Source organism: Emydura macquarii, unplaced genomic scaffold (genome assembly GCF_026122565.2).
Source record: "Emydura macquarii macquarii isolate MOO-44397 ecotype Brisbane River unplaced genomic scaffold, CSIRO-AGI_Emac_v2 contig_587, whole genome shotgun sequence".
Taxonomy (NCBI): Eukaryota; Metazoa; Chordata; order Testudines; family Chelidae; genus Emydura; species Emydura macquarii.
In genome coordinates, this window is record NW_027130724.1 from 5,694,938 (window position 1) to 5,722,617 (window position 27,680).

The 27,680-nt window shown below is 42.6% G+C and overlaps 1 protein-coding gene across 1 annotated transcript in view; it reads left to right on the top strand.

The window, feature by feature from the left end:
• BRSK2 (BR serine/threonine kinase 2) overlaps positions 1–27,680 on the top strand; it is a 390,934-nt gene that overhangs the window by 282,690 nt on the left and 80,564 nt on the right. The window contains exons 5-8 of the mRNA XM_067540389.1: positions 8,028–8,144; positions 21,891–21,924; positions 22,854–22,922; positions 25,492–25,638. Coding sequence (XP_067396490.1) covers positions 8,028–8,144; positions 21,891–21,924; positions 22,854–22,922; positions 25,492–25,638 — 367 coding nt within the window. The remainder of the gene's footprint in view (positions 1–8,027; positions 8,145–21,890; positions 21,925–22,853; positions 22,923–25,491; positions 25,639–27,680) is intronic.

Sequence of the window (27,680 nt, forward strand, 5' to 3'; positions counted from 1 at the left end):
TGTCTGATTGTGTATACAGAGGGTGCTCATGCTAACGCGTGTGAGCACATATACACATGTGTGTGACATGGGGGAGAGGACTAAGGCAATGAATTGGAGCTTTGTTTTACTTTGCTTTGTATCCTTTCCACTAGTGGGGGTGGAGAAAGGGTCATTATAAAAGTAATACTTCAAGATTCACAGCAATGGTACACAAAACTCTTGTAACAGCACTGTGAGCTGTAACCGTTTGTAGAATACTGCAGTATACTTTTATTAAAGGAGAGAGAAGGCATAGTGAGAAATCAGGGGTGTCCTCAAGAAGCAAAGATGAGTATGGCCAGGTCTACACTACAAACTTATATCAGTATAACCATGTCATTCAGAGGTGTGAAAAACACACACTCCTGAGCGACATAGTTACACTGCTCTAATCCCTAGTGTGGACCATGTTATATCAACAAGACAGCTTCTCCCGTCGATGTAGCTACCGTCTCTTGGTGAGGTAGCTTAACTACGCCGGCAGGAGAAACTTGTAGTAGCGTCTTCACTAAAGCGCTACAGCAAAGGTAGAGAAAGGGTGGGCCATAGCCCTGCCACACCTCTGCACCAGTCCATGGAGTGGGACTGGCATACATTCTGGGCCAGCCTAGTGGCTAGCACAAAATGTGCACATCCCATGCATAGGGAGACTGTGCTTGCTAGCATTGCCAGGGACACTATCTCTCTGGGGCCACTTTGCACTGCCCCTTATGCTGGGCTTGTGACAAAATGCCACAAGATAGCCCTGTCTGTGGAAGTGATAGCTCTATTTCCAGTTTCATTGATCATGCAGCTTGTGATTGCTTCACCTACACTCTTCCCATTTCTCCATCTTAGTCTAAACATTCCAAACCTCTGAGCTTCAGTTATCCTCTTTTATATTTTCAATCACCCTGAATCAAATTTTCCCCTCTGCCCCCTAAATGCAGAATTGTCCCCCAATTCACACTGGCCTGAGGTCCATGGTAGGGAATATTTAGTACTGACTAGTGACCAATTTAAAGTTGACATCTCACCACCCTTCAAGAGTACAATGAGTGTGTTATACCATTGGAAAAAGGCAATTGACAGCTTTCCACTGAGATACACAGCACTTGCTTCTAGCCTCCAATGGTTGCAAGATATCAGATCTTGACATTGTGACATGATGTACAGCTGTCCTCCTGTTACTATAGGAGACTGGTTTTACAGGTGGAAGGATATGAAAAACAATACCAGTAAAAAAAAGTAAGACTCTATAAATAATTTCTAAAACAGTGTTTTTTTCTGCAAAATACACAGCATAGACAGAATACGCAATTGTGTGTGATGTGGTATATAAGTTTTATGGGCACTTGGTTGGGATAACCTGCACAACTCACTCATTGGTTGTGAAGGAAGGAGACATCTCTAACACTCATGCTGATAAAATGTTTATGCCACACCTCTCTATGGAGCATTGGATATGTGCTTTCTCTATATAAACACATACCTACACACATATGAATAGAGAATGTATGATGGTATAACAGCAAGAGTCCCGTGGCACCTTAAAGACTAACAAATTTATTTGGACATAAGCTTTCATGGGCAGAAACCCACTTCATCGGTGAATAGGAGCGATGATCCACTCACTATCCACCTGTTTTCCCTCGGTTGTAAATGGCCCTTTTCCCTCCCAGTGGGCAAAATCAGCCCTCCCCCCAACTTTTTAACATGTGCCTGTATCTGACTGTGTGCCTGGACCACCGCCTCCCATGTCCACCCCCTGGAAACACAGCAAAGTCATTGGTCGTTGGGTCAGCGGTTCGGTGCACACCAGTCACTCCGCAGCCAGCAGCCACACGTGCGTTCCCTCCTCTCGCCACCCCCCCTTCCCCCCACAAACACACACACACACCAGAAATTAAAATGAAACCCATTGCAAGGTTGCTGGCCCATCCGACGAAGTGGGTTTCTGCCCACAAAAGCTTATGCCCAAATAAATTTGTTAGTCTTTAAGGTGCTACAGGACTTGCCCTGTTTTGCTAAAAACAGACTAACAGGGCTACCCCTCTGGAATATATGATGGTATAGTGTGCATGCATCTATATAGAGTGCTGCATTGGCGAATTGTGTCTAATGGACGAAAGAATAGGAATATCTGCTTCATATTTTACTTCAGAAAAAAACACAAAATAGACTGTAGGGAGGCTTTTAATTTTCTGTGTACTTTGTGACTTGTAGAAGAGTCACATATTTAAATATATTTTGGAAATAAAAACAGATGGATTTTTAAATTGAGTCCCTAATGTCTCCGTCCTTTCCAGAACCCTTTGGCAAAGAGCACACATGGAGATTCTACACTGAACTTTGGATGTGGATCGCTGCACTTCATACAAATACCACATCTGTATTTTTCCATTTTGGAATGGCTCAGGAAAAATGATTTTATTTCATAACTGATTTGAGCTGTGCCGGTGTGAAAGTGTAGTGTGAATTATATGGCAACGGTGTAAAACTGCTCAGCAGCAGCAGCCTTTGTTTGTGCATGACAGCAGATTCACCAAGCACTGCATTACCAATATGAGGATGTTATTTACTGGGCAGCAACCTATGTGTGTCCATGCCAGCATAGCTGTCAAATTCCAACAGCCTTATTTACTTTAATATTGATATTGACTTCAGCATTGGCAACTTGAAAGCACCACATCAACTAATGACATGACAACAGATTTGACCAGTTGCAGTAGCTGCATGTAATCTAATATTGACATTTCTCCATAGTCAAACTCTCACTGCAGCCTTTGTGTTTGCTACATTATCATTATTCCTGTGTTGTTTGCATTTCATTTTTCAGCTCCAGTTTGCAGAGTTTCATTACAAACTAGGGAAATTCACACAGAAAAAAGTTTGTTTAATGTTAGTTCAGATAGCTGTGTTCTACTTCAATACCATTTTTCTCACACGCTGACAAGCTAGCAAATGCACAGATAAGGTCAACAACCACACTTCTGTTTCTCGAGTGACACCGTATAAAATGTATCAACTTTTACCTATTTCTTTCTTCCCTCGTACAACTCTTTGTCAACACACAAGCCTCAAAAACTACCATGGTAACCTTAGCTCCATGTTGAAAGTTAACACTTGGAAGTCACCGACTTTGCTGACCCCGTATGTCATTCTTTGGGCAGCCACAAGCCTGTGGCCTGGTTCTGTGATATTGGGTACAGCTCTTCAGCTGTGCCTTTAGTGAGTCCTAACAAATGAAATATAATTCCCTGACCATTTATTTGTCCAAGGGAAGGGACAGCAATCTCTCAGGCCTCCCAGACCGTCTTAATTCCCACTCCACAGTGTGCAGAAAGGTTGGGGTTTAATCATAGGGCGGGGAGGAGGGGGGGATTTCAACAAAGGAAACCAGCCTGGCAGTCTTCTTCCTCAGAGGGCTGGGGTAGGCGTTGTTCACAAGCCATAGGTCCGTTAGTGCCACAGGTCCCCCAGTCTGGGAGCTCTGAGTCCCGACTCTGGTTGCTTCCGCATACCCCCCGCCCTTTGCCCCCACTGCACTGAGTTCTCCCTTTTAAGGGCTCGACTCCAAGCCTGACATGCTTCAGAGGTGCTGCAGGTTGGGGCTGATTGCTCCTTAACCATTGCCTGGGAGTGGGGTGGAGGGGAGCAGGATCTGCCTCACTGCACTCCAGTGTAAATACAAGCAGGAGACATGTTAAATATAGGCATACTTAAAACTTTGAAGAGATGCTATATGTTACTTCTTTGAAGAAAAGAGAACAACTTTTAACATATGTTTCCTTCTTGTATAAACTCTATGAATGCCAGAAGGACATACACATATACTTATTACAGGCATAACTGAGTGAGATCAGACTAAATGAGCTAATGATCCCTTCTGGCCTTAAAATCTATAAATATATGTTAAAAGTTATCCTTTTTTTCCCTGACCTTAACTGTATCTGCCAGTTTTACAGAGCTTGAGGAAAATGTTAGTAAAGTAGAACAGAGCAACTTTAATTAACATAAACCAAAGATTTTTTCTGTGCATAGAAACATAGGAACACATACTAATCTCAAATTTACAGTAGATGCTGAGCCATTATTAAGTTTCCAGGAGCAATGGAAAATGAGATGAAAAGGTTTTTTGTGCTCATGTAAATAAAAAATGATGCTTTTCATTATTATTAATTATTATTAATAAATTATGTGTAAAGCCTCATCAGCATGCTAGGCACTTTTTAAAGGCATGTTGTTGGACAGTTAATCTGCAGTCTAAATTCATTGGGTGTTGGGGGTCAGTGGGAAAAGCATTTGCAAAGAGGCTAAGATTTTGAGTATTAGAAATGACCTGCAATTTCTCCAATTAAAGGGTATCTTGGGTTTGAAATCTGAGAACTAAAAGGAGTTATCATAGAAACCGATATGAACATTTCAGTTTCAAAATCACTTTAAAATAATGGGCCAGTTCATCAGCTAGTGTAAATTGGCATAGCTCCACTGGGCCCAATATCCGCTATCTGACTTTTCCTTCAAGATCTGCTGTCTGTCCTGGGTAACAGTAAGAAGTGTAAATTATACCCAGTGTCACCAATATGCTGCTGCTGCCTGTAGTACGGTTGGGGTGGTTTTCAGAGAGTAGGAGAGCAGATACCTCACAAATGGAGTGAGGGAAGGAAGGAGAGCCACCTGGAGAGCATCAGTGAGCGTGATCAGTGACTGGGGAGCTATGAAGCATATATGCAAATGCAGATCCTTCTGCTATTCTCCCTCCTCTGTCCCCTAGAATTGTGCACTATTTCCCAAAGAGCCCTCTTGGAATTCAGGGACACTCACACCGTCCTGCTTTCATTATGCAGAATTTTTTTAGCACCCTTTTTGTACCATGTGTCTTTGTGAGTGTTTCCCTCTGTGTGTGTATATTACAGCGGCACCTTGCAGACTGTCAGACACTGTGCACCCTCCCTGTGATTGCTTGGTTAGTGACTCCCTCTCTTTTTCACACACACACATAAACTCCTTCCACAAGTCTTGCCTTATGCAAGCTCTAGTAGTTTGCTCCATTGTCTTGGCTGAGGGGCTCAGGACGTTATTTTGCCATCCTAGAGGGGACTGTACCAAGTTTTATGTCATGCCATGCTGCATCTCTCTCTTTCATTTTCCTTCTCAGCTTATGAAGCACTCTGTGGGGGAATTTCCCCTGCTTGTTCACCAAAGAGGCTGTTTTCTTTGTCTTCTTTCCAGCCAATTTGGACAAAGCCCTTACGGCATTTTAACCTCTAGAACAATGAAAGGATAACAAGTCCTCACTTCACTTGCAGAGGGAGGAGGTGACGCAGGTCATGTAAGACATGGAGTCGGAGAGATCAGCTGGAAGGGGACCAAATTAAGTTAATTAATCAACAATGTTCCATTAAACGCCAAGTAATTATCACATGTGGTAGAGTTTGGTTTGATTTTGTTTCATTTTGGCACAGGCGAGTTCTTTCTAAATATTAATAGTTCTAGGCCATCCAGGCTGCTGGGTTCTTAGGCAAATTATAACAGACATCCCTGGTTCCACATGCCTCTTGCATCTAGCCTGGGCATTTAGAGAAGCTGATGACAGCTGGGATGGGGAATGCAAATGCAGAGTAGTTGCCCCATCTCCAGTCGCAGCAATCGCAGTCCTGCCATTATGGTCCAGATTCTCGGCCTCAGTTCTATCCCATTCACACTGCCTGAGCTGTACAAAAGGGACATCATGTGGATAGCTGAGAATTGTCTCTGGTAGAGGGGAGTTCTCACTTGCGCAGGGCTTATCTGTTTGTTATACGTGTACAGTACCCAGCATAGTAGGACCCTGATCCCTGAGTGGGGCTTCTACTAAACAACGATAATAACTGATGTAAGGTGATAGAACCAGCTCCTATGCCAAGTACCCCACTCTGGCATATGGGCCTATTGAGGGAAGGAAAGAATGTAACAGAATGAGGAAAGAACAAAAGGAAGCAAAACTCCTCTCCTATAATCCTCTACTGGCGTATGTCGGGGTTGGGGCAGCTGTGAATGCATGGTTCTCTGACAGCTCCTTGGTCTCTCCATTGTACAGGAGAGAATCAAGGCCAATAATTTGCCTTGATGTTATTTCCCCTGGTGTCTGGAGCAAAGATTGTTTGAGACAGTCTTGTTGCCAGTCAGGGTCCCCTTTCACACTCGCACTACCCCATCCCCAGAGGTCCCAGCCAATGGCTTCTGAAGTGCCAGTTGTGATGTGGGCAATCCCACCATGGCTTTACCAGCGCAGCTGCAGTAGAGGGGACTGAATTCTCCATTTCAATGCATTGGGTACCACAGTAAGGCAAATTCTCTAAAGCTGCTATTGTAATTTTGCTTTGTGTTCCTGACCAGGAGTCTAGGAACACCAGTAAGAGACAGCGCCTGAACAACTCAGTTCAGGTTTTATAGAAAACTCAGTGCGTGCAGAGTAGGTCACTTTGGGAGCATTAGGCAGCTCTACGCAGATCTCCAGCAAAGTAGGAAAAAATAAAACTGCAAGTTCTTTACCTTAACATCAAGCTTTAAGCCCTCATTTTTAAAAGGGCTAAAGATTGACCTCCAGTTTTGTACACATAAGGCACCCAAATGGCAGCATATTAATTATCAGTGAGGGCAAATAGGTAACTAGATGCCTGAGTGGTAGCATTTATACCTGTAAATAATTGTGCTTGACAAACTGGAGGGCACTTTGTAAATCAATTCATTTGTGTATTAATCAAAGTCTCCTGGTAACCCAGGATGCAACAAGTATCAGACATGAAATAAATATTGGGATGATCATATCCTTTGATCTGACACCTTCAGCATATTCTAAAGCTAGTGAATGGGCAGTGAAAGCCCAGGAAAGAACTGCTGAATGCTGTCATGAAGGACAACAGTCCCTGACAGATACAAGCTGATAATACATGTGTCAGTTCTGTACTGACCCAATGGGGGGAGGTTCCTGCCTTAAAAGTTCAGCATAGCAAAGGGCACAGAGTAGAAGAGACAAGGGTCCTGCAGTGGGCTATGAAAATTGGATAATAATAAGATGGCAGTGCATTATTTAATTATTGTCCACTAACTGGGATCCAGGATCGATCTCATTTTGCAACTGATTGCTGCAATTCAGTGCTAGGAAGATTTCATCCAAGAGGGGGGATGGATTAAAGGTTTCATGTCTCAGCATTAGGTCACGGTGATGAGTGACAACAGTGCTTTGCAAAGTAAGTGGTGTTGATGTAATGAAAGGTAACTGGAAAACTCTCAGTGATCCAGGCAGACTATGTGTCCTTCTGCCTTTTGCAGTAGTTACCCTTGCATCAGTCTCACAGGACTGTTATTCGGGGCTCGTTATTCGTAGATTTGGTGGAACTCTATTTTTATATCATTTTGGCAGATAATATCAAGGGTCACCACCACAATGCCTATCACCTATTGCTAAGAAGGAAGGCAGTCACTGTTAGATGGGAAGGAGGCTTTGCAAAGTGTTGTGAGCCAGTGTTTTATGGAACTCATGGCCAACTAATTGCCCCCAAATGGTTCCATGGCCACATATCTAGGGAAGCAGCTCCTAAAATGAGGCTCCATGGGAGGGGGAGAGGGGTCAAGGCATACAGCAGATTTTCTCTTCCTGAAAATAAGTCATTGAATTTTCTGCCATTAACAGAACATGCTGATACTGCTGTCTCCTACTTCATGGATTGGTATATGATATCCCTGCCCTAGATGCTATCTGAGATCCTTTTCCTGCTGAGTACCTTGCACTTCCGTGGTTGTCAAAGGGAGCTGAAGATGTTGAGCACATCTTAGGGCATTGCAGATTCAGGCCCACCGAGGGTCAATAATGGACTGTTGGTTGATGGTTGCAGCATCCCAAAGACTGCATCTCAGACCTATTTATTCTTCTGCCCCAGGAGGAGAAAAGTGAACTTGTTTGAAATGAAATAAACAGGTTCTGGGCGGGAGCAGAGCTGCCTTGAATATTTTTAACCCATGTTCCAATCCTTTCTCCACAGCCATAGGGATTTAAAACCAGAAAACCTACTGCTGGATGAAAAGAACAATATCCGGATAGCAGACTTTGGAATGGCATCACTGCAGGTCGGGGACAGCTTGTTAGAAACCAGCTGTGGGTGAGTGGCTCAGGCTGTATAATAGAAATCATAGATTAGAAGAGACTTCTTGCAACAGGCACTCACTCTCTCTCCCCAAATAGATACTCACCTGGACACATCTAGATTTGGGCTAGTACCTTATGCTGTTTATTTATGGGATAGAGGGGTGTGTGTGCACACGTGTGTCCGCAAGCATGTGTACATGTGTAGGGGAGAGATTGCAGATGTATATGCTGTACAGCCCAGTAGAGTGAGTGCTCAATATTTCCTGAAAATCTGGCCCCTTTAAGATGTATCAGGTGGACACAAAAACTGAGATACCCAAAATCCACTACACTCCTGAAAATGTTGGCTTATCTCTCCTTTCACTGGCCATACAATATTCTTGGGGAACTGAAAATTGATAAAACAATAGGGATCTTTTTTCAAGAGTGGATTTAAAAAAAAATACATGGGGAGAAAAAAATTAAAGTGATTTGTAATGGAATTTGTGTCCTGCTCAGACTGTCTGCTGTACATTTCTGTATCATCACCTTTTGTTCATCCTCCCAACAGTTTCACTGCTTGGTCACAAATAGCACCAGGATGGAAGGCAGTTGGGTTTTGCATGGTCACATGTAGGGTGGGAATGTAGGTTGCAAGCAATTAGTGAGATTGAAGGTTTTAAAAATCTTTTGCATTGATTTAATTGTCAATGGAATATCTGATTTCTGATCATATTTATGCCATTACAATTCATATATATACCTATCAGTCTTTACTAGTCTTTAACAGATTCTCTAAATATTCTTCATAAACCATTGAAACACATAAGAATGAGCTCCCCCATTTCTCAGGCTGCTCCACGTCATAATGTTTGTAGTGACTCAACTACAGATTGCCAAGGGACATAGGCTCACCACTTGTGGAACCTGCTGTACATTAACACCACCTACTGCTAGTACTAGGGAATTGCTTTTCTGACCACTGTTGCTGTCCAGTGAAAGGTCACTTGTGATTACCATTTCCAATTGAAGAGAGTTCTCATCAAACAAGTGATAAGTTGAAAAACAGTTTGAAGAGGCTGCATCTGCATTGTCCATATACGGGGCTTTAATTCAACACATTTACTACTTTGGAATGAATTTGGTTCTCATAACAATGAGCTCAGTATTTGGAGCTATGCATAGTGCAGTCTGGTTCATAATCTTCCTCCCACACAGCTCTGTTCACTGCTAGCCTTCAGCAACTTCTGCAGTTGCAGTGTTGAGGGTCCTACACAGCTTGACTGGATATGCAGCAGCCCTGGCTATTCCAGTTTGCAGCCCCCTCACAATTGTGTCTGTGGATCCCAATCTGGACATTCAGCACCTCTGCCATTCCAGTCATGGGTCCCCATACAATGCTGCTACTGAATTTCAATCCTGACTCATTCCATTTTTGTTTCTCCAGTCTTGAACCTCTCCTGGGCAAAAAAAGCCAGGAGTGAATAATTGTGTGATGTTTATGATGTGGACAAATACCTGTTGATGAATTGATTGAGAGCCACTAGTTCCTTTACACGTGTACCTCAAGTCAGGATTTGAACTCGTATCTACATGGATGAAAAGTGAATAACTGGGAGGTTCCATTTTGTTGCTAGCTGCTGCTCTCAGACCTACTCTCTCAGCTAAGAAATGAAATTCTTCTCTCAGTTATTGGAAAACCTCTATGTACTTCTAAGGAAGCCTTCTCTTCCCAATCCGCCCACCCCACACAAACAATCCACTCAGGAGGGATCCAGTGCTTGTCGGTGGATGGCACTGCCAGCCTAGCCTAGTCTTGGAGGGAGACTTCCCTTCCATTAGCAGTACTGGAATTCAAACCTCATTGCCTCAAGCAGAGCAAACCCCCATGTTGCTGCCTTAAAATGCACTAATAAAGAAATCAATGGAATGGAAGAGACGTGCCTGTATTAAACAGAACACAGCAACACTGTGATCCCCTGCCTTGCAGATGCATTTTAAGAACGGTGCCAATCACTGGGCTTCCATGTGAGCTATTACACCACTTCATTAATTCTCCTGGCATGGGGCCCAGCATGGCTGATACTGGTGCCTTGTGATGTGTCTGGTTTGGGGATGAAAGGAAGGAGGGAGGAAGGAATATATAATGTCATGCCACACATGCACAAAGAAAGGCAGTAAAATTCTGGCTGCCCTTCCCTTGTAGAGTTCAGTAACCAGCATCAGAGGTTTTCCAGGCAACAGTTTTATCTTCACTTGCTCCGCAGTGTGTGGCTGGTGTTTGCGGCCATTGTGAAAATATGAAAAAGGCTGAATTGTGGCTGAGTTATTGAGCTTTAATGAGTGGCTTCTCCAGGCTTCCCGAAGTTAATTTGCAGAGGATTTTTATCTGTGCTATGAACATGGATAATGGCATGAAGCTGTAACATTCCCATTATTAGTCACACAGGTAATTCAGTCAGTGGAAGCATGAGGATCAGATGGCATTCAAGGGTATGGTGAAGCTCACTTTCTAATGGTGCAGCATAAGGATTTGAATGTGCAGTCACAAACCCTTATTTGATGTAGGTTGAGCTTCCTCGTATGGTATATAATTTGGATGCATTTCAGGTCAACAAGCTCCGATTGGCATTGGAGGCAACGTTACATGTCCCTGAATGTTACCTTCAATGTAGCTGCTGATATTTAATATTCCATGCCTCAGTTTTACTGTTTGATGGGAATTACTCATTAGATCAGCACAGATTGTTTTCTGTAGCACTGATAGCTACAGATAAAAATGTCCCTGAAGGAAATGATAAAAGTGCAATCTGATTGTGTTTTATATGTGTCAGAGGACGTGGAGGGGGGAGGTGGACTAGCTGTTTCATTGACATAATTTGTCACTAACTGACTGCGTGTCAGGCCTTGGTTGTAATAAATCCCCATTACTGCAAACCTGTGTCTCTCAAATCCTCATTATACACAGTGCAGAGAAATAACCGACACGCGTCCCTAGACCCCTGAGGCGAGCAGGAACGGTACTTAGGATCTGCAGGGATGATAGTGACTCTAGCAACACAACTTGCTGCAGAAACTATACAACAATGCAAGTTTTCTTCTGGAGAAGCAATCCCTCAAGTGCAGAAGTAACACAGCAAATCTTTGTATTCCTCCAAGAGCTGGGGAGGCCCTTAAGCAAATAGCAGACAGCGGATGGAGCTTGGGACTTGCAGAATGCAGCTTTTATTAGTTCAGATTTCTTCATCTCTTCCTGGTCTTTACCCTTCCAGGCAAAGAAAACCCAGGCAATTAAATACTGAGAATCTCCCTCATCCCTCCCATAGACATTTCTCCATTGTGTGCCGCATTGTGATATTGTAGAGTAGTAAATGTAACCCAGTCCATCATTAGTTCAGAGGACTGATTGGCTTATAATTAAAGCACTGTACTGGGGCTCAGGCGATCTGGATTCAGTTGCCTGCTCTACCTCAGACTTCCTATGTGACCTTGGGAAAGTCAATTAATCTCTCTATGCCTTTATTCCCCATCTGTAAAAGGGGGATGATACTACTTGCTGTCTCCCACCCTTTGTCTGTCTTGTTTACTTACCCTCTGAGTTCTGTAGGGCAGGGAATGTCCCTAATTGTGGGTATGTATGGTGACTTGTACTATGATGCTCCAATATTGGTGGGTTCTGTAAGTGCTACTGTAGTATACATTATAATGATTTCTATAGAAATCTCAGAAAAGACAGGAGGAGGTAGGGGGAACCCCTGGAACCCTACTACCATCTCAAGATCGAAGCGTGGCAGTCTGAAAAATGGAGGGAATAAAAGGAGACATTGTCAAAATATGATTGTTGAGAGTTTGTAATCCTCTTTCCTGATTTTCTGTTGTTTCTTGTGCTGTTTTAGAAACCTGGAAATCATTTCCCCCCTCGTCCCAATTCTTCTCCCATCTTAGAAAAATTGAGTCCCTGATGGAAGGGGATTGCTGCAGGCAGCTGGGTGATTGAGAACCCAGCAGCAGTGTTAGTCTCTGTGTTGACTGGCTCCAAATCTCTGTGCCTAAAAGGAAGTAGCTAAGGTAAAGCTAATACATAAATGTGGCTTGCCCCAATCCAGAAGAGGCAGTCAGCACAGAATTTATGCTCCTGTTCACATGTTCTCAATTAACTGGCTATATTCAGCAGCCCCTTACATCACTATCTCCACAGGGAATCACTGCCCTAATCCAAAAAGCTGTATGGATGTGGGAAGAATGGTGATTATTGTCTCTAATTGTATTTAGAATGAGAAAAAAGAAGTCTTGCACCAGTCAGTTTTATAATGGAGGAAGAATGAACGGCCATTTCAAACACCAACTCAGCCAATGCCTCCTGCCCAAAGCTCTCCCTCTAGCCATTTCCCAGTATCCCTTGCAGGCCCACAGGTTCTCTGGATCTATCAAATAAGCAAGTCTGCTCAATAGGGATGATTGTCAGGGTGTGCTCTCTTATCTACAGCAAGCAAAGTAGTACTTGACTGCATGAGGTCACAGTAGAGATTCCCAATTCCCCAATACCTATCCATGTTGCTTGACCACACCCTTTGTGAGGCAGTAGTTCAAGACAGGAATCTAGTGTTGCCATTCATCCTGATTTTCAGGAGCCAATCCTTGTTTTGATGAAGCTGTCACATATCCTGCACACCCTATCCCTGTGTGAATATATATATTACATACACAAAAGCTTCGTTAAAATAAGAATATTAAGGTTGCAAAGTCAAGCACTCAGATGTTAGGAAATTCCAGGATTAAGATTGCCTGGGCAGCCTTAACTCAGCCCGCTTCTGTTATGCATGATGATCCAGTTCTTAATTGGTATTATTTTTTCCCCACAGGGCCTCTGCTTAATTCAGTGCACAGAAAGGATCTTCTTAAATTAATGTGCAACTATTGAATATTTTTTAGTTCTCATTGTTCAAAGTGTGTACCCCAAGCAGAGCTCCCAAGACTTCAGTTTCAGCTTATCACTTTCTGCAAATCAGACCACAAGGTCTCAGATTAGGCACTCAGAAAATAAGGAACACACAATTAGTGACCACCTGTGGAAAGCTTGGTTTAAGTGATTTGCTTCATGTCACCTGGGAACGCTATTGAGCATATGACAAAGAACAGTTTTTCAAAGTCTTATAATTTTGCTATGTTTGGACAGATCTTCCCAGGGAAAGCAAAAGGCACATCCATGATGTAAAGCCCATGTCATAGACAAATTTCAAGTCCCTGTTTCAAACCATGGGAGTGCTAGAGCTTCTCATGAAAAAGGTTGTCAGAAATTTTCAACATGGGCAAAACAATGTATTTTTCACTATCTTCATTCTTGGAAGCAGTTGAATCTTTTGGGTTGAAATTTTCTCAAAACATTCAGCATAAAGCAAACACCAACAGTGTATGTTTGGCAGAATTACAAGCAATTGAAAAAAGGGTTATATAATGAGAAGTGTCAGGCAACAGTCCTGCCTATAATATATCCTACAAACTGTGTTAAAAGACTATTTAAGGTTGCAAAGTCAAGCACTCAAAAATTAGGAAATGCCCTATTTAAGGTTGCCTATGCAACCTTAATTCAGCCCCCTTGTTCATATGCATTATGATAAAGTTTTTAATTATGTGATCACATCCTATTTTTTCCACAGGATCCCCGTGCCTTATTCAGTGCCTGTTTGGACAGTGCTCATTGATTGAACAGCTATTCAATATTTTGTTTTATCCTCGTCATTCAATGTCTGACCTCTGGCCTTATTTACTGCACATTATTCAAACCTGTCACTGAATACAGATATATGAATTTCCTCATGGGCTTTTTTATAATGTTGTCACCATATTATCTTAAATTTATGAATATTCATAAAGGACTATCTTCACAACATCTCTGTGAGGTGAGATGGTACTATTATCTCCACATTATACATAGAGAACTGAGTCACAGAAATTAAAGCCAAAATTGTCAAGTAATTTTGAGTGCCCAATTTGAGATGCCTAGGGCCTGATTTCATAGTAGTTAGTACTTTATGCCACTCTATATGTTCAAATCAGAGATCCCATTGACCTTAGTTGCTGTTGTGAGTGCTTAGCATTTCTGAGCATCCAAATGTCTCAAGTTGGGTACCCAGAAAATAAAAAACACACAGTGCTCACATATTTAAAGTTTGGTTTCAGTGATTTGCCCAGCTTTGTATAGCAACTCTGTCACAGGCAGGGATAGAATTCATTTCTCCTATGTGGCATTCAGCTGCCTTAACAGAAATCTATCCTTTCTCTTCCTGCAGTTCCCACATTCACTGCATACCTTCCAACTTCTGCAACAAGTCAGGCAGAAGTACTCCAGACAACAGCCTCATCCACTGAACCACCTGAGAGCACAGTGCATCCTGTGCAACCTTAATTCTGACGTTTCCTAACTGCTGAATACTTAACTTTGCAGCCTAATTGTCCTTTTAATGTAGTGGGGGTGAAGGTTGTTTGTTTTATGAGGTGGTGGTGATCATCCGAGTTAATGCCGCAGTAAAGACAAACCCATTGATTTGTTAGTTTAGAGCAGGGATGGGCAGCTGGTGCCCTGGGGGCCGCGTCCAACCCACCAGATCATTTTATTTGGCCCTCCACAGCCCAGCTGAGGACAGGTGATCTGGCACCACCAGGACCAGGGAGGAGGTGGGGAATCGGAGAAAAGGGCCATGTTTGTGCACAGATGTGCCCATCACATGGCACTGTGGCAAGAGCCAATGGGCTGAAGCAGGAAGCAAGGCCCAGCCCCATGTTAGAGGAGCCACCACTGCAGGCGAGTGTGAGGTGGGCTCACTCTCCAAACTCTGCCCCGCCCTGAAATCACACACCCTTGGGGGCGGGGCCTGACACCACCCCCATCACCACTAACTCCGGCTTGCCAAAGTGTTTTAGTGGGATATGTGGCCCTCTACTGCCTTAAAGTTGCCCATGGGCTTTTCAGTCTATCAGAGAAAGGTATAACCCGATCCAATGGCTGGAATTCAAAGCTAGACAAATTCAGACTGGAAATAAGGTATAAATGTTTACCAGTGAGGGTAATTAACCATTGGAACAGCTTACCAAGGAGCCCAGTGGATTCTCCATTACTAGCAATTTTTAAATCAAGATTGGATGTTTTTCTAAAAGATCTGCTCTAGGAATTATTTGGGGGAAATTCTATGGCCTATGTTATTCAAGAGCTCAGACTAGATGATCTCTCTACAGCTCCTTCTGGCCTTAGAATCTATGAATCTATCAGTGGAAAAAAACTAGCATGTGGCCATTGAACTTTTAAAGAGCAGTGATCATTGGGCCAAGTAATCCACCAATGACAACTCTTGACGTGTCTAGTATTCTTTTTGACACTGACTCATGATAGCCAGTAGAGTTTATTGTATGTAAAATAGCTGTACAGAAAGCAAGGAGATTGGCTGAGTTATCTCTGATGTCAGTGGCTGTACATAAAAGGTACCTGGGTTGACCTGGGCCTGTCTGTAGCCTACATATAATTAGACACAACAGTTGTTAATAACTTAGCTTAATAACAATTTAATTTCTAATGCACAAGATTTCAATTAATTTTAAATCTATGGACTGTTATGTTGAAGTATCTGTGTTATTCTGTCACTAAGAACATTTGGGACAAAGTAAAGACTGACACAGATGCTGGATTTCTTCAAAGATCCAGTTTTTAATGATTTTTAATTCATAAACTAATTAATGGATTTCCTTGTAAGTTCTCAAAAAATTCATTCATGCTGTAAAGTTGGGAAGGATATGTTGTATTTTTCATACAAAGCAAACCGGTTGAGTCTCTGCTTTAAGTGAAAACCAGAACTCAGCCTTCACTATAGAGTTGCTACCAGCACCATCATTATATATCCCCTCTCCTGAGCTTAAACCCTTCCAAACCCTCACTGTGTTGTTCTCCTTTCCAGTATGTCTCTGCCACTTTGGCCATGTCTATACTGACGTTGGCAAATTCGCCGCCGCCAGATCGATCTTTCTGGATTGATTGAGCGGGCAGTGTAGACCCACTCAATCGATCAGGAAGTTGACACTGGTAAACCACCCCCTCAAGTAGCATAGCGCTGCGTTGACGGGAACTCTGTTCCCATCAGCACAGCGTAGTGTAGACAGCGCACAGAAGAGAAGCAGAGCAGTTGACGTGAGTTACGCAAGCTACTCTGTGTAGTTTGCGTAACTCCTGTCAAATGCCGCCAAATCTTCAGGTAAGTGTAGACCAGGGCTCAGTCTCTCCCTTCTTCCTCCAGTGGGATTCCCTCATCTATGTCTTCCTCTGGCAGAATTCCCCATTCCTCTTGCCCCACCCTCGGGGCACTCCCCTTTCTCTCAGCCCTTGGCACCCAGCCACAGGAGAAGGTATGGGAGGCCATCAGTGCTGGTATCTGACTTCCCATCTCTGAAAGCCAACTGGGAACCAGTGAAGAGCAGCAGAGGAGGAGAAGAGAGAGCCTCTGGCTGCCCTAGCAGTAGCAGAAAAAACAGCCAGATGCAGGAGGAGAGAAATGCAGCCACACCTGCCCTATTTAACTGGGGAACTCAGGGCATAAGGACAGCAGAAACAGAGCAAATGCACCCCTGAACACATGCTCCCTCCAGTTGTTGGGGCCTGAATAATGCCCACTCAGAGAACCGCTGCTTCCACCAGGGGTCATTTCCTACTGAATGACAATTCAGAGAACCATCGCTACCCTGGGCAGGCCGTGGCCCAGGGAAGTCAGCATCGCCCATCAAATAAACAATGTACTAGCGCCTCTTCACAGCAGAGCCCGCTGGCAAAAGCTGCTTCTTGATCTTACTTAGTGATATTATTATTTGTTATCAAAGACAGATTGTGGCTTCGCTGCATAGAGATGTAGTCGAAAGATGAGGAGAACGCCTAGGGGGAAGAGGCAGAGAAAGTTGCTTAGACGCACACACATTGAATAATTAGTGATAAGCGCCAAGGAAATATTCATGACTCTCTGGAAAGAGAAATAGATTTTTGATTAAATTTGAGTTTCTCTCTTTAAAACAGTTGAAGTGGCTCTGTGATTGGCAGCATGGAAATGAATTTTCTTCGTATTCTGGCTGGCCTGAGGATCCCACGTAGCCAAGATAAAGCCACAGATACACAACTGACATACACTGGAAACTAAGAATTCAGAGTGGCAATGCCAGAAGCCTATACTCTCTTGGCAGTTGCAATGCAGCTGTTGAATGGTCAGGTTAACCGAGCTTCCTCTCCCCCAATTCTGTCCATGTATCCTACCCCCAGAAATGCACCAGTTCCACAAGCATCATATTTTTAGTTAACCCAACCTTCTACTGGGATGATATTGCCAGTTTGTTCCACAGTTAACTGGATTTTTTTTTTTTTTTACACTTTCCACAAGGTTAGTGGATGCTTCCACACATCTGATTGGATAAGCGTTCCAAGGAATTTTTGCATCGTTCTCCCCTCCTCTCCTCCCAGCTTCTGGCAGAATTCCAATAGACTCAAGTAAGGGGGATTCTTTAAGAATCCCTTCCAATCGGGTGGAGATAAGGGGACTGTGATGCTTTTGGGGTACATGCTGGCAGCATGCAGAAGAAGAGAGGTTGGCATGAAGGTTGCCTGGAGTTTGTGCAATCCTGAGGCTCCTCTCTTTGAAAGGATGAGTGTTGTCATAAGGTGTGATTGGGAAGATTGTATTCCAGTCTTGCCCATCTCAGTATCCATTGCTAGGAGTATTGGTGCCTGTCACTGATAAAGTTGCCATACAGGAATAAAAATGGTGAGACAATCTATATAACTAAAATAGAAAAATGTTACTCTACTATCTCAATGTGCCTCAAAATGCCCTGTCCCCTCAGGTAACATTCTGCTTCTACAGGATAGGAGAGGTGGTGTAGCTCAGAGACCTGGGCTCAATTCCTAGTTTGGTTGCTGACTTCCTATATAACTATGGACAAATCATTTTATCTACACTGTGCTTCAGTGTCCCATCTGTGACAGGGATGTTACTTCTCTACCTCACAGGGATGTTGTGAGGTTAAAATCCATTCAAGATAATGAGAAATTCAATATAATGGTGATGGGGGTCATATGAGTACCTAGACTGTGCCCTAACTTATTTGCTACATACCACTATTTCGGCTGGATGTTGCATAGAAAGCTGCTGTGACTAGGCAGCTTGTTAAATGTGTTAAAACTAATATTTCCATTACTGAGTGATTTAACCGAACGACTGGTAGAACCAAATGTCCAAGGTTGGATTTAAATTGTTTTTATGCTCCCTCTGCTGCAAAGTGTAATTGTTATTTTCAGTCTGAACATGCACTGATACACATCCTGCACCTCCCGTCTCGGGTCCTTATGCTGCTCTGACTAAGCACCTCAGTGTCAATCTGCAATTTGCTATGCTAGCTCCAACTCAAAGTCTGTTACTGCTCCTCATCCCTGACCTGGACCTCTCCTAAGCGAAGACTGCCAGTTGTGCAGTGTAGAACTTTTATGATGTGTAGAAATATCTGTTGGGGATTCTATCACTCCCCAAAATAATTTCATTTGCGATCCATGATGCATTTGATCCCTGGTCTGAAAGCCAGGCCATTCCATATTATTATGAATCTATGAAGCAATAATAATTCAGTGGAGGACAGCCTGATGAATCTGCTGAAGATGAATCTGCTGTTGCTTTTCTGTGTCCTGACTGGAGGATGATAAGACAGCTGGGAGGATTAGGCTCCATGGCAGTAGGGAGGACAATATAGACCTAGTAGTAGAAGATGAAGACAGATGTTCCTGGCGGTGTCTCAGAATGGCTGAGTTGGAACTTCTGGAGTTGCATGTGTGTGGCTGAGTGTACCTTAGTTTCAAATACTAATGTATCAGGGCTAATGTACATAACTTGGATAAGAACATGCACATAGTGTAGATAAACAAACTACTCCGCACCTTATGCTGACAAAATGTCTTGCCAACAATGGTAAATGACCTGCTGCAAGGCCCTAAAATTAATGGTAGCTTGGCCTAGGGCCAACAATATTGTTATTTCATCACTACTGTTATCGTACATGGGAAGCCTCATAGATTGTGATGTTCGAAAGATGTGGATGTTTGTATAGCAGCAGCTGCCGCTGCCATGTTCTGGGCCCTTCAGCGGCCACTGTGGAGATGTTGGGACCTGTATTTTACCCTGAAACTGCAGATCTATAAAACTTCAGTTATACCAACTCTGTTGTACAACAGTGAAATGCGGGGACCAAGGAAAGGCTGAAGAAGGGCGGACCAATGTTTTTGATTCTCACCATCTTCATCAATTGCTTCATGTTAAGTGGGAGGACAAGATCAGTAATGAGAATATTCATAGCAACAGCCAGCATCACCACTTGTTCAGTTTTGGTGGCTTTCTTGGTTTGGACATATTATTAGGATGGAAGACCAATGAATTTCAAAACATATTTACCAAGGCATGGTGATGAAAAGTGGTCTCCAAAAGCTTTGGTGTTGCAGCAAGATTGTCAGTGTTGAACAGAAACTGAATATCCAGCCTGATGGTCGTACGGACTTAGCTAGAGAGCGATCCGGGTGACACTCAAACTTCAAGAAGGCTACATTCCTTTGGGATTTGCCTTAATGATGATGACGATTGTTATCATCATATTTCGCATTTCTATAGCAATTTCTATCCAAGATTCTCAAAGCGTTATGCAAGCACAGATGAATTAAACCTCACAACACCTCTGTGAAGTAGAGAACTAATATTATTACTGCTATTTTACAGGTGGTAAAATTAAAGCCAAAATTTTTCAAAAGTGGACATTAATTTTGAGTGCCCAAAACTGAGGAACTCAAAATCAGTGGCCACTTCAGAAAATTTTGGTCTGAGTAAGTCACCAAAGAATATACAGGACATCAGAGCTGACAACAGAACCGTGATATCTTCACTCCTATTTCCATGCTTTAGCTTCATGACCAACTTTCCCCTTCCAGTACACATCTACCTGCCAGTACCAAGTCCGCCCAACTATATGAAGACAGAGCCTGATTTTTATTTAATTAGAACTGAACCACAGTCCGTTTTGACTCAGTAATCTAAGTTTACAACCCCCCTCCTAAATGAAGACTAGCTAAGGACTATTGAACTACTAGCCCTGGTTAGAATGTCCCCTGTAACCTCATGGAAAGAGTGTTATTTATAAACACTACTTTCTGTGTAGAGTTTCCAACTCCCTCTAAGCCTTACTTCACAGGTCTTTATCACATTGCTTAAGCTTTGCTTTCAAGTTAGGGTACATCTATACAGAAATTAAACACATGCAGCTGGCCTGAGTCAGCTAATTTGGGCTTGCAGGGCTTTTGCTGCGGGACTGTGAAATTGTTGTGTAGTTGTACTGAATCAGCATGGAACCCAAATTCTGGGCCCCCGCAAGGGGGGAGGGTGCCAGATCCCGGGCTCCAGCCCCAGCCCAAACATCAGTTTTTACTCCACATTCCAAGACACACGAGACTGAGTCAGCTGACCTGGGCCAGCGGCCATGCCACGGATCTTTTATTCCAGTGTAGATGTACTCTTAGAGTCCCAAATATACCTTGGATTTATCGTGATTCATCTTCTCAGTGCTATGGTATTGAATCCTCATATCGGGACATTGCATCCATATATTGTGTCAGGATGGAAGTACAGTACGTGCAGTAATATTGTTGTGCATTAATGCAGTGTCCCAACACAAAGCTACAAACATTGTGGCGTGCAACAGGTATCACCCACCACATGATTATTTTGGCCCAAAGGATATATACACAACAGTGGCAGCCTTATAATTGCCAGGAGATGTCAGCAGGAGTGTTATTGAGGTTTGTGTAAGTGCTTAGGACAACTTGGTTCCCTCCTGCTGTGTCAAGCTGCCTATAAAGTAAATAGCCATTGCTGTAATATTTAGGAAGTAAAATGATTACCTGGCAGGTTAATTAACTGTTTGTTTCTCAGTCAGGACCCAAACCAAGGGACTCCTTGCAGTGAGCACATGTCAGTTCAGTGGGTGATATTACTGCTGTCTATCCTATCCATTTTTTTAAAACAAAGTTGCATGTTAAAATCAAGGATTAGCAATTTTGTAAGAATCCATCCCAGTAACCTCTATCCTAATCTCGGTGGAGCAGGGGAATATATGGTGGTTGTATCCTCTCTGCAGACGAGTGCTGTGCTGATATGTAAATTACCATGCTGGTTTTTTGGGGACTAATAGAGGCTCATTCATTTTTAGGGGTGTATTGCTATGTAAGAGTTGGGTGGAAAGGCAGGCTTCTCCTAAGAACTGACAATACATACAACTATGCGTCCATCAATATGAACTAGACCGTCTAGATTCCAGATGGGACCCCAAGAACATGAGCTTCTTCCCAGCCAGACCCTGATCACAAAGGGCCTCTAAAGTCCACTAAAGTCAATGTCTTTTCATTGACCTTCATGGGCTTTGCTGAAGGGAGATCAGGATGCAGAAATCTGTTCCTGAAAGAGATGCATCAAAGCCTGAACTGAAATTGCATCTGTTTCTGAAGGGTTTCTCTTAATTATGTGTTAGGATTATTCTTTTGGGTGGCCACTTCCTGGGTATAATTCTGTGTTACAGAGGGGTTTAAGGTGAGGTCAGGGAGGGGAGTATTGTTCTGTCTCTCCTAAATTATGTAGAAGGCACCAAGATATCATTGTTGTGGGCAGATTACAAATGCACCTAATAAGTATAGGTTTAGATTCTCATTCAGCTGTGTTTTGCTTTACAGGTCACCACATTACGCCTGCCCTGAAGTGATCCGGGTAAGTTATCTTGAAATCTCAGCATTTGTATAAAAACATGTCAGGCAGGCACCCTCTACTGGAAATGATCCCAAGGCAGTCAGCATTACAAAGAGAGTGTTTAATATGGCTGCCATTTTCCATCATGTGACAAGGCCCAAAAGCAAATTACACCAGTAGCATAAAGGTCATGAAAATATGTCATTCTGAGTGCAGAGGTCATTCATGGTGGCACAGCCACCTCAGTCACTTGACCGGCCAGAAATACAGTGGTTTTGTTTTTCATGTTATTTCCATCCAGCGGGCCTCCATGTCCCCTGTGGAGTCCCTAAATATCTCCTCAAGGTGAAGAAAGCCAGATTGGACTGTCAGCACTGTTCTTGATTTGCTATTGAGCTATAGGATATACTCCCTTCTCCTACTCTTTCTTCTTCCCCTAAGGCAGGCTGACTGTCTGTAAACTCTGGTGGCCCAGGACACCAAAGACCAGGTTTCCCACCTGCTGATGCACAGCAGTAATATAAAGCCAAGTAGTTCAGAAAATCAATAGAAGAGAATTGCCAGAAAAACTTACAAGTTAGCAAATAATATGACCCCTTCCAAGCTCCATAAAGAGCTCACCAAGAGAGAAGCAGCTTCCTGATATCCTCAAGGCGTCTTTGACGTTTCTGATTAAGTGCTGACTTCTTGGTTCTTTTTCTACTCTGTGGCCATGCCCTCCCTTCCCCATGTTGCAGGCCTTGCTTTTTCACATCCCCCAGACAAAGACATAATAGTGATTTTCACAAGAACCCTAGAACCCCTCTGGCCTGCTACATAGGAAGGTGTCCGGGAAAGCAGATTCTTGGATCAAAACATCAGGTCTCCCACTCTCCCTTCCCCCATTATTCAAGGATGGCTAATTCTCTCACTAACAAGCATTCATTTAAACTCCTATCTCTGTTGCACAGGGAGAAAAATACGATGGGAGGAAAGCGGACGTCTGGAGCTGTGGAGTCATTTTATTTGCTTTGTTAGTGGTGAGTCATCATCCTTGCTACATCCTTTGAACAGAAAAAAAACCCATAATGCTGCTGTATTTCATGTTGAATCTATTGACATCATGTAAGTCTCTCCTGAGTTCCCTCTCTCTTTCTGTATCTCTCAGCTGCATCTTCTATCTCTCAACCTCAGTCCCAAAGGGGAATGCATGACAAATGTTTTACTTCTCCTTTGAAGGGCTGCTGCCCTGTACAGCAGAGCAGAGGGGATTGTGGGAAAGCGGCTTCCCTATATGTTCTTTGCTCTGTTATTGTGGGGCAGCACTTTAAGAACCTGATTCAAAACTCACTTAAGTCAATTGGCCTCAGAGGGGTCGGATGGTCAGGGTTGCAACTTAAGGACAGGCTGCCCTTCATAGGATCAGGAAAGCGGTTTGGTTTGGCGGTTTTTTTTTAATTATATGTATATGCATCTTGATTCAAATAGTTTTGTCAAGGGCTGAGTGAAATGTAACAATTGTTGTTCATGCCAATTTTGAGCCTCTGTAAACTGCATTTAGTACAATTGAGAATGTAAAATTGAGCCAAAAGTACCATGTTTCAAATGGTTTCCACACAAATAATAATCCCTTTCCTGGCAACCAAAATTTGCTGTTTCAGAATTTATCACTGGCTCAGTGAAAGGTTCATGAGCTGCACAGAACTTTTCTTGAATTACAGAGATGGTATGAAACTCCCAAACCAGACAAAAATTGTAACAGAACCTGAAATCATGTGAGTTTTGCCTCCATTCAGCTGAATATAGGAAATCTGGATTGTATTCACATAAGCAGAAGTAGGTTACTTTAAGTGACATGTAAGATAAACTTAATGTGTATGAAATTATTTTTCTTGTTTGTAATATGTCAAATGATCATCTGCAGTTACAAACAGCAAAACTCCTTGAGCCATATTCTGTTGTCCTTGCACAGTTATTATCCAGTTCCCTCTCAGGCAAACTTCTGTTGAAATCCAATGGGAGTTTGCCTGAGCGAAGCATGTGAGGAATAGCTGAGTAAGGAGCTCATGATTTGACCTTTTGAAACAACAGGAAAAAGAGACCCAGAAAAGCTGCCTGGGAGTTATCAGAGTGAGTACTCCATTCTCAAGAGGATTCCCTTCGAGATCTTGTACCCACTGTCTCTGAAAAATGTCTTGGGTTGTTTCTAAGTATAAACCTGAGTCTGTGAAGCAGTTAAAACAAGCACATTGCTGATGCTTAGTGACGAGCACCAAGTTAATTACGTCAAGATGAACACCCACGAAAAGTCTTAGGACATAATAGCAATTGCTAGTAATTAACGACCTTTAGTTGCTACCTCCAGGAAATGCTGCATTTGATCATGAATTATATTATAGTAGCCAAAGTAAGTATTGATTTTGCTTTAAGTCTAGAACAGTTATGAGAAACTAGGTAACTTGAGGGATTGGTAATGAATATGAGGCCTTTTGCTTCTAAGCCACTAGTATGAACAAACACAGGTTGGTAATGACCAATGGTTGTTAGCATTAAATGGGCTTTTGCTGGACTATGTAAATAGATTTGTTGGTCTCAGTCTGTTATATACACAATATTATTCTACAGAAGCATTACATGCACTGAAGTAAATACAGTGTAAATACTGAAAATTTAGAGCCTGGATGTAAGAGTTGCTGAAAACCCACAATTTGCATGGATTTTGATGGGAATCAAGGACATAGCGCATCTACCAGGATCATGCCAGTAATTTTGGTGGAGAGATATTCTCTGGTGAGACATGGGCTTGTGATAAAACCATATCATAGTTACATCCAATGGACCTCCAGAATCTTCCACAGACACTCCTGAAATCTCACAAGTGTGTTTGGTATTGGACTAGAGCTTTTAAAGCATCCTAATTCCATCATGGGGCACACTGGGAAGAATTCTGGAAAAATGATCATGTACAATACAAATTCCTGGTTGATTACCCCATAAAAGAATTTACAGCTTTTAACCTACCCTGGAAACTATAGTCCACATTGGATCATTTCAGAAAATGGCATGGCAGATGTGTCTTACATCTCTGGAAGATGAGAGACAATGCACAGTGTGACTATAGTCATCAGTTGCAATCTGTTGGCCACATTGTAAATCAGCACACTCTTCAATTGTTTGCTGTTGGCATTTCAGATTTACACCAAGCCACTTCCGAAGCTACACATTGGCTCATTAATCTGAACTTGGTTACTTGAACGTTGCTAATCATGTCTCTGCTACTAAATGTTAAGTTGAATTTAAGTGGATCCCTGTATCTTTCAAGAATTTGTTTCAGAAGGCAACATTATATTTTGCATTATGTTTTATTCTTTTGTTCATTTTCCAATTTTAAAAAGTTTAATAGAAAAAGCTACATCCAGCGTTTTGTTTCCATGTTGAAAAAAAATAATGCAATGCTAAGGAATGATCAACAGGTGAAGAAGGTGTGCTTCACTTCTTATAACGGTATAGTGACCTTCTTAATGTCGTCCTTTTTCTTCTCATTTTGCCCTCTCCCATTCCTCTTTTCTCGGCTCTCCCACCCACCATTCCTCCGACATGTCCCTGCAGGGTGCCCTGCCATTTGATGATGACAATTTGCGGCAGCTGTTGGAGAAGGTGAAGCGCGGTGTATTCCACATGCCACATTTCATCCCTCCGGACTGTCAGAACCTCTTGCGGGGGATGATTGAAGTGGATGCCTCGAAACGTCTTACGGTAAGAGGGTATTCAGTCCAAATCATGTGTTTAGTATGTTTTCAGAATTTTCTATCATCTCTGTGTTTGGAATTCCTCATCCTCTCTTTCTATGTGTGTTGTTGCACAATTAAGGTAAGTCTCCCCTTTGGAGCTGTCCAAAAGCTCCTCTCCCTGAACCATGAATAAAGGGAGTTGATAAGGGTTTGGGGAAGAAGATGACTTCCTTCTCTTTTAAATGATGAGGGCATTTTAGGTTTTTATTGTTACTCTGCTTTGATTTTCCTTTGTATTGAAATGTGTATGCATTTACAGTAAAACTCCCCTGCTGATGGCATGATGGCATTGCCAAGCTGTTGGTCTATTTTGGGATCAGCCTTGGTACTCGGGCTCCGCAGCTTGGCAGACTGTGGATTCGTCATAGAAGTGATGTACTATTTGAGGGCCAGGACTGCCCTTTCACCCCTTCCTGGTGTAGGGTCAGCATCTCTAGCACTTCTGGCTGAAGCTATGGTTTGTGCATTGTAGACTCCTGAATCTCAGGGTGCACTGCCTTATGTCTGGGGTGCTTTACAGTGTCCTCTGGCAGCCTGCATACCAAGTGCTTGGAACTATAACTTCTAGAATCCTTATACTTTGTGTGGTATGCTATGGTATTCTGTGCCCTGAGCACATCATGTTGAGCCCTCTGGGATTCTGTACCCAAGGCAAGTTCCACCACTCCCTCTGAGACCTTGCACCCTTAATGTATTAGACTGGTCAAGTTCTTCAATGATACCCTGTTAATGTTTTGAAATATTTTGAAAATTTAGCAATAAAAATAGTTTTGAAAAACAAGATTGCCTTTTATTCAGTGGAGGTTTCTGGCTCTGTAGGTATTTTGGCCCTCATAAATCACACTGTCAGTCCTGGGTGATGATTTTATACAGATTTACTAAGTTTGCAGATTCTGAGTGGGAGTATGTATAAAGAAATGCAAATTTAAAACTCCTCCTGGTTCTTCATTCTGCTAAAATATTTATAAATAAACGCTCCATTCCGTGCTTGGCGCCTCTGCAGAGACTGCTAACAGCAGAATCAGTCTGCACCAGCTGTGATGATGGCTTTGCGAAGTAGACACCTGTCTGCTAGGAAGTAATTCAACCCCTCCTACCTCCAAACTCATTTTACAATACTACCTGACAGCTGCACAGTGGGCTTTGATTTTCACTCCTTACCAAACCAGGTCATATCCCATTTGGGGAGCCAGAGATGAAAGGCTTTGTATATTCTTACTAATGTCTTGAGCCATCTATCCCTGCAAATGAGTAAAGCAGGTCAAAATTTTTCAAACAAAAATGTTCATTTGTTGAAGAAAGACCATTTTCTCTTTTTTCTTTTTTAAAGTAACAAATTGTCAACATTTTTCATTTTGTGTGTAAATTTCATACCTTTTTTCTATATTTTAATGGAAAACATTATCAAAATGGTAATTGAATCTATTCATTTACTGAAAATTTGGTTTTCAATAAAATTCTGGGGAAGAAAACTGGAAAAAATTGGAGTTTTTTAATGGAAAAATGGGTTGGTTTTAAACACATTCAAACAAAAGCAATTTGGAAATATAGAATTTTTTTACAAAAATAGGTTTGCATTTTTCAGCTACTTAAGGCCCTGATCCTGCACCATTAAAGTCAATGGGAACTTTGCCATCAAGAGGAAGAATGGTCCAGTGGTTAGAGTGCTAGCCTGGAACTTAGAAGATATAGGTTCAATTCTCCCTTCTTCCAGAGACTTCCTGTATTACGTTCTGCAAATCACTTAGTCTCTCTGTGCCTCAGTTTCCTATCTGTAAAAGGGGATAATAGTACTTCCTCACATACATTAAAGATAAGGCATGCAGGTAATTGGGTAAATGTAAGTACCTGAGATAGATAGATCAATCCGATGGGTATCACCCACGCTGAGGCCCTGATTCTTCTGCTGCATCCTGCTCTTCCTCCATGGCCCCAGCCCAGGCAGGTGGGTGCTGTAGCAACACTTCCCACCCTTACTCAGCTTCTCCCTGAAGCAGGCTGGGGCTA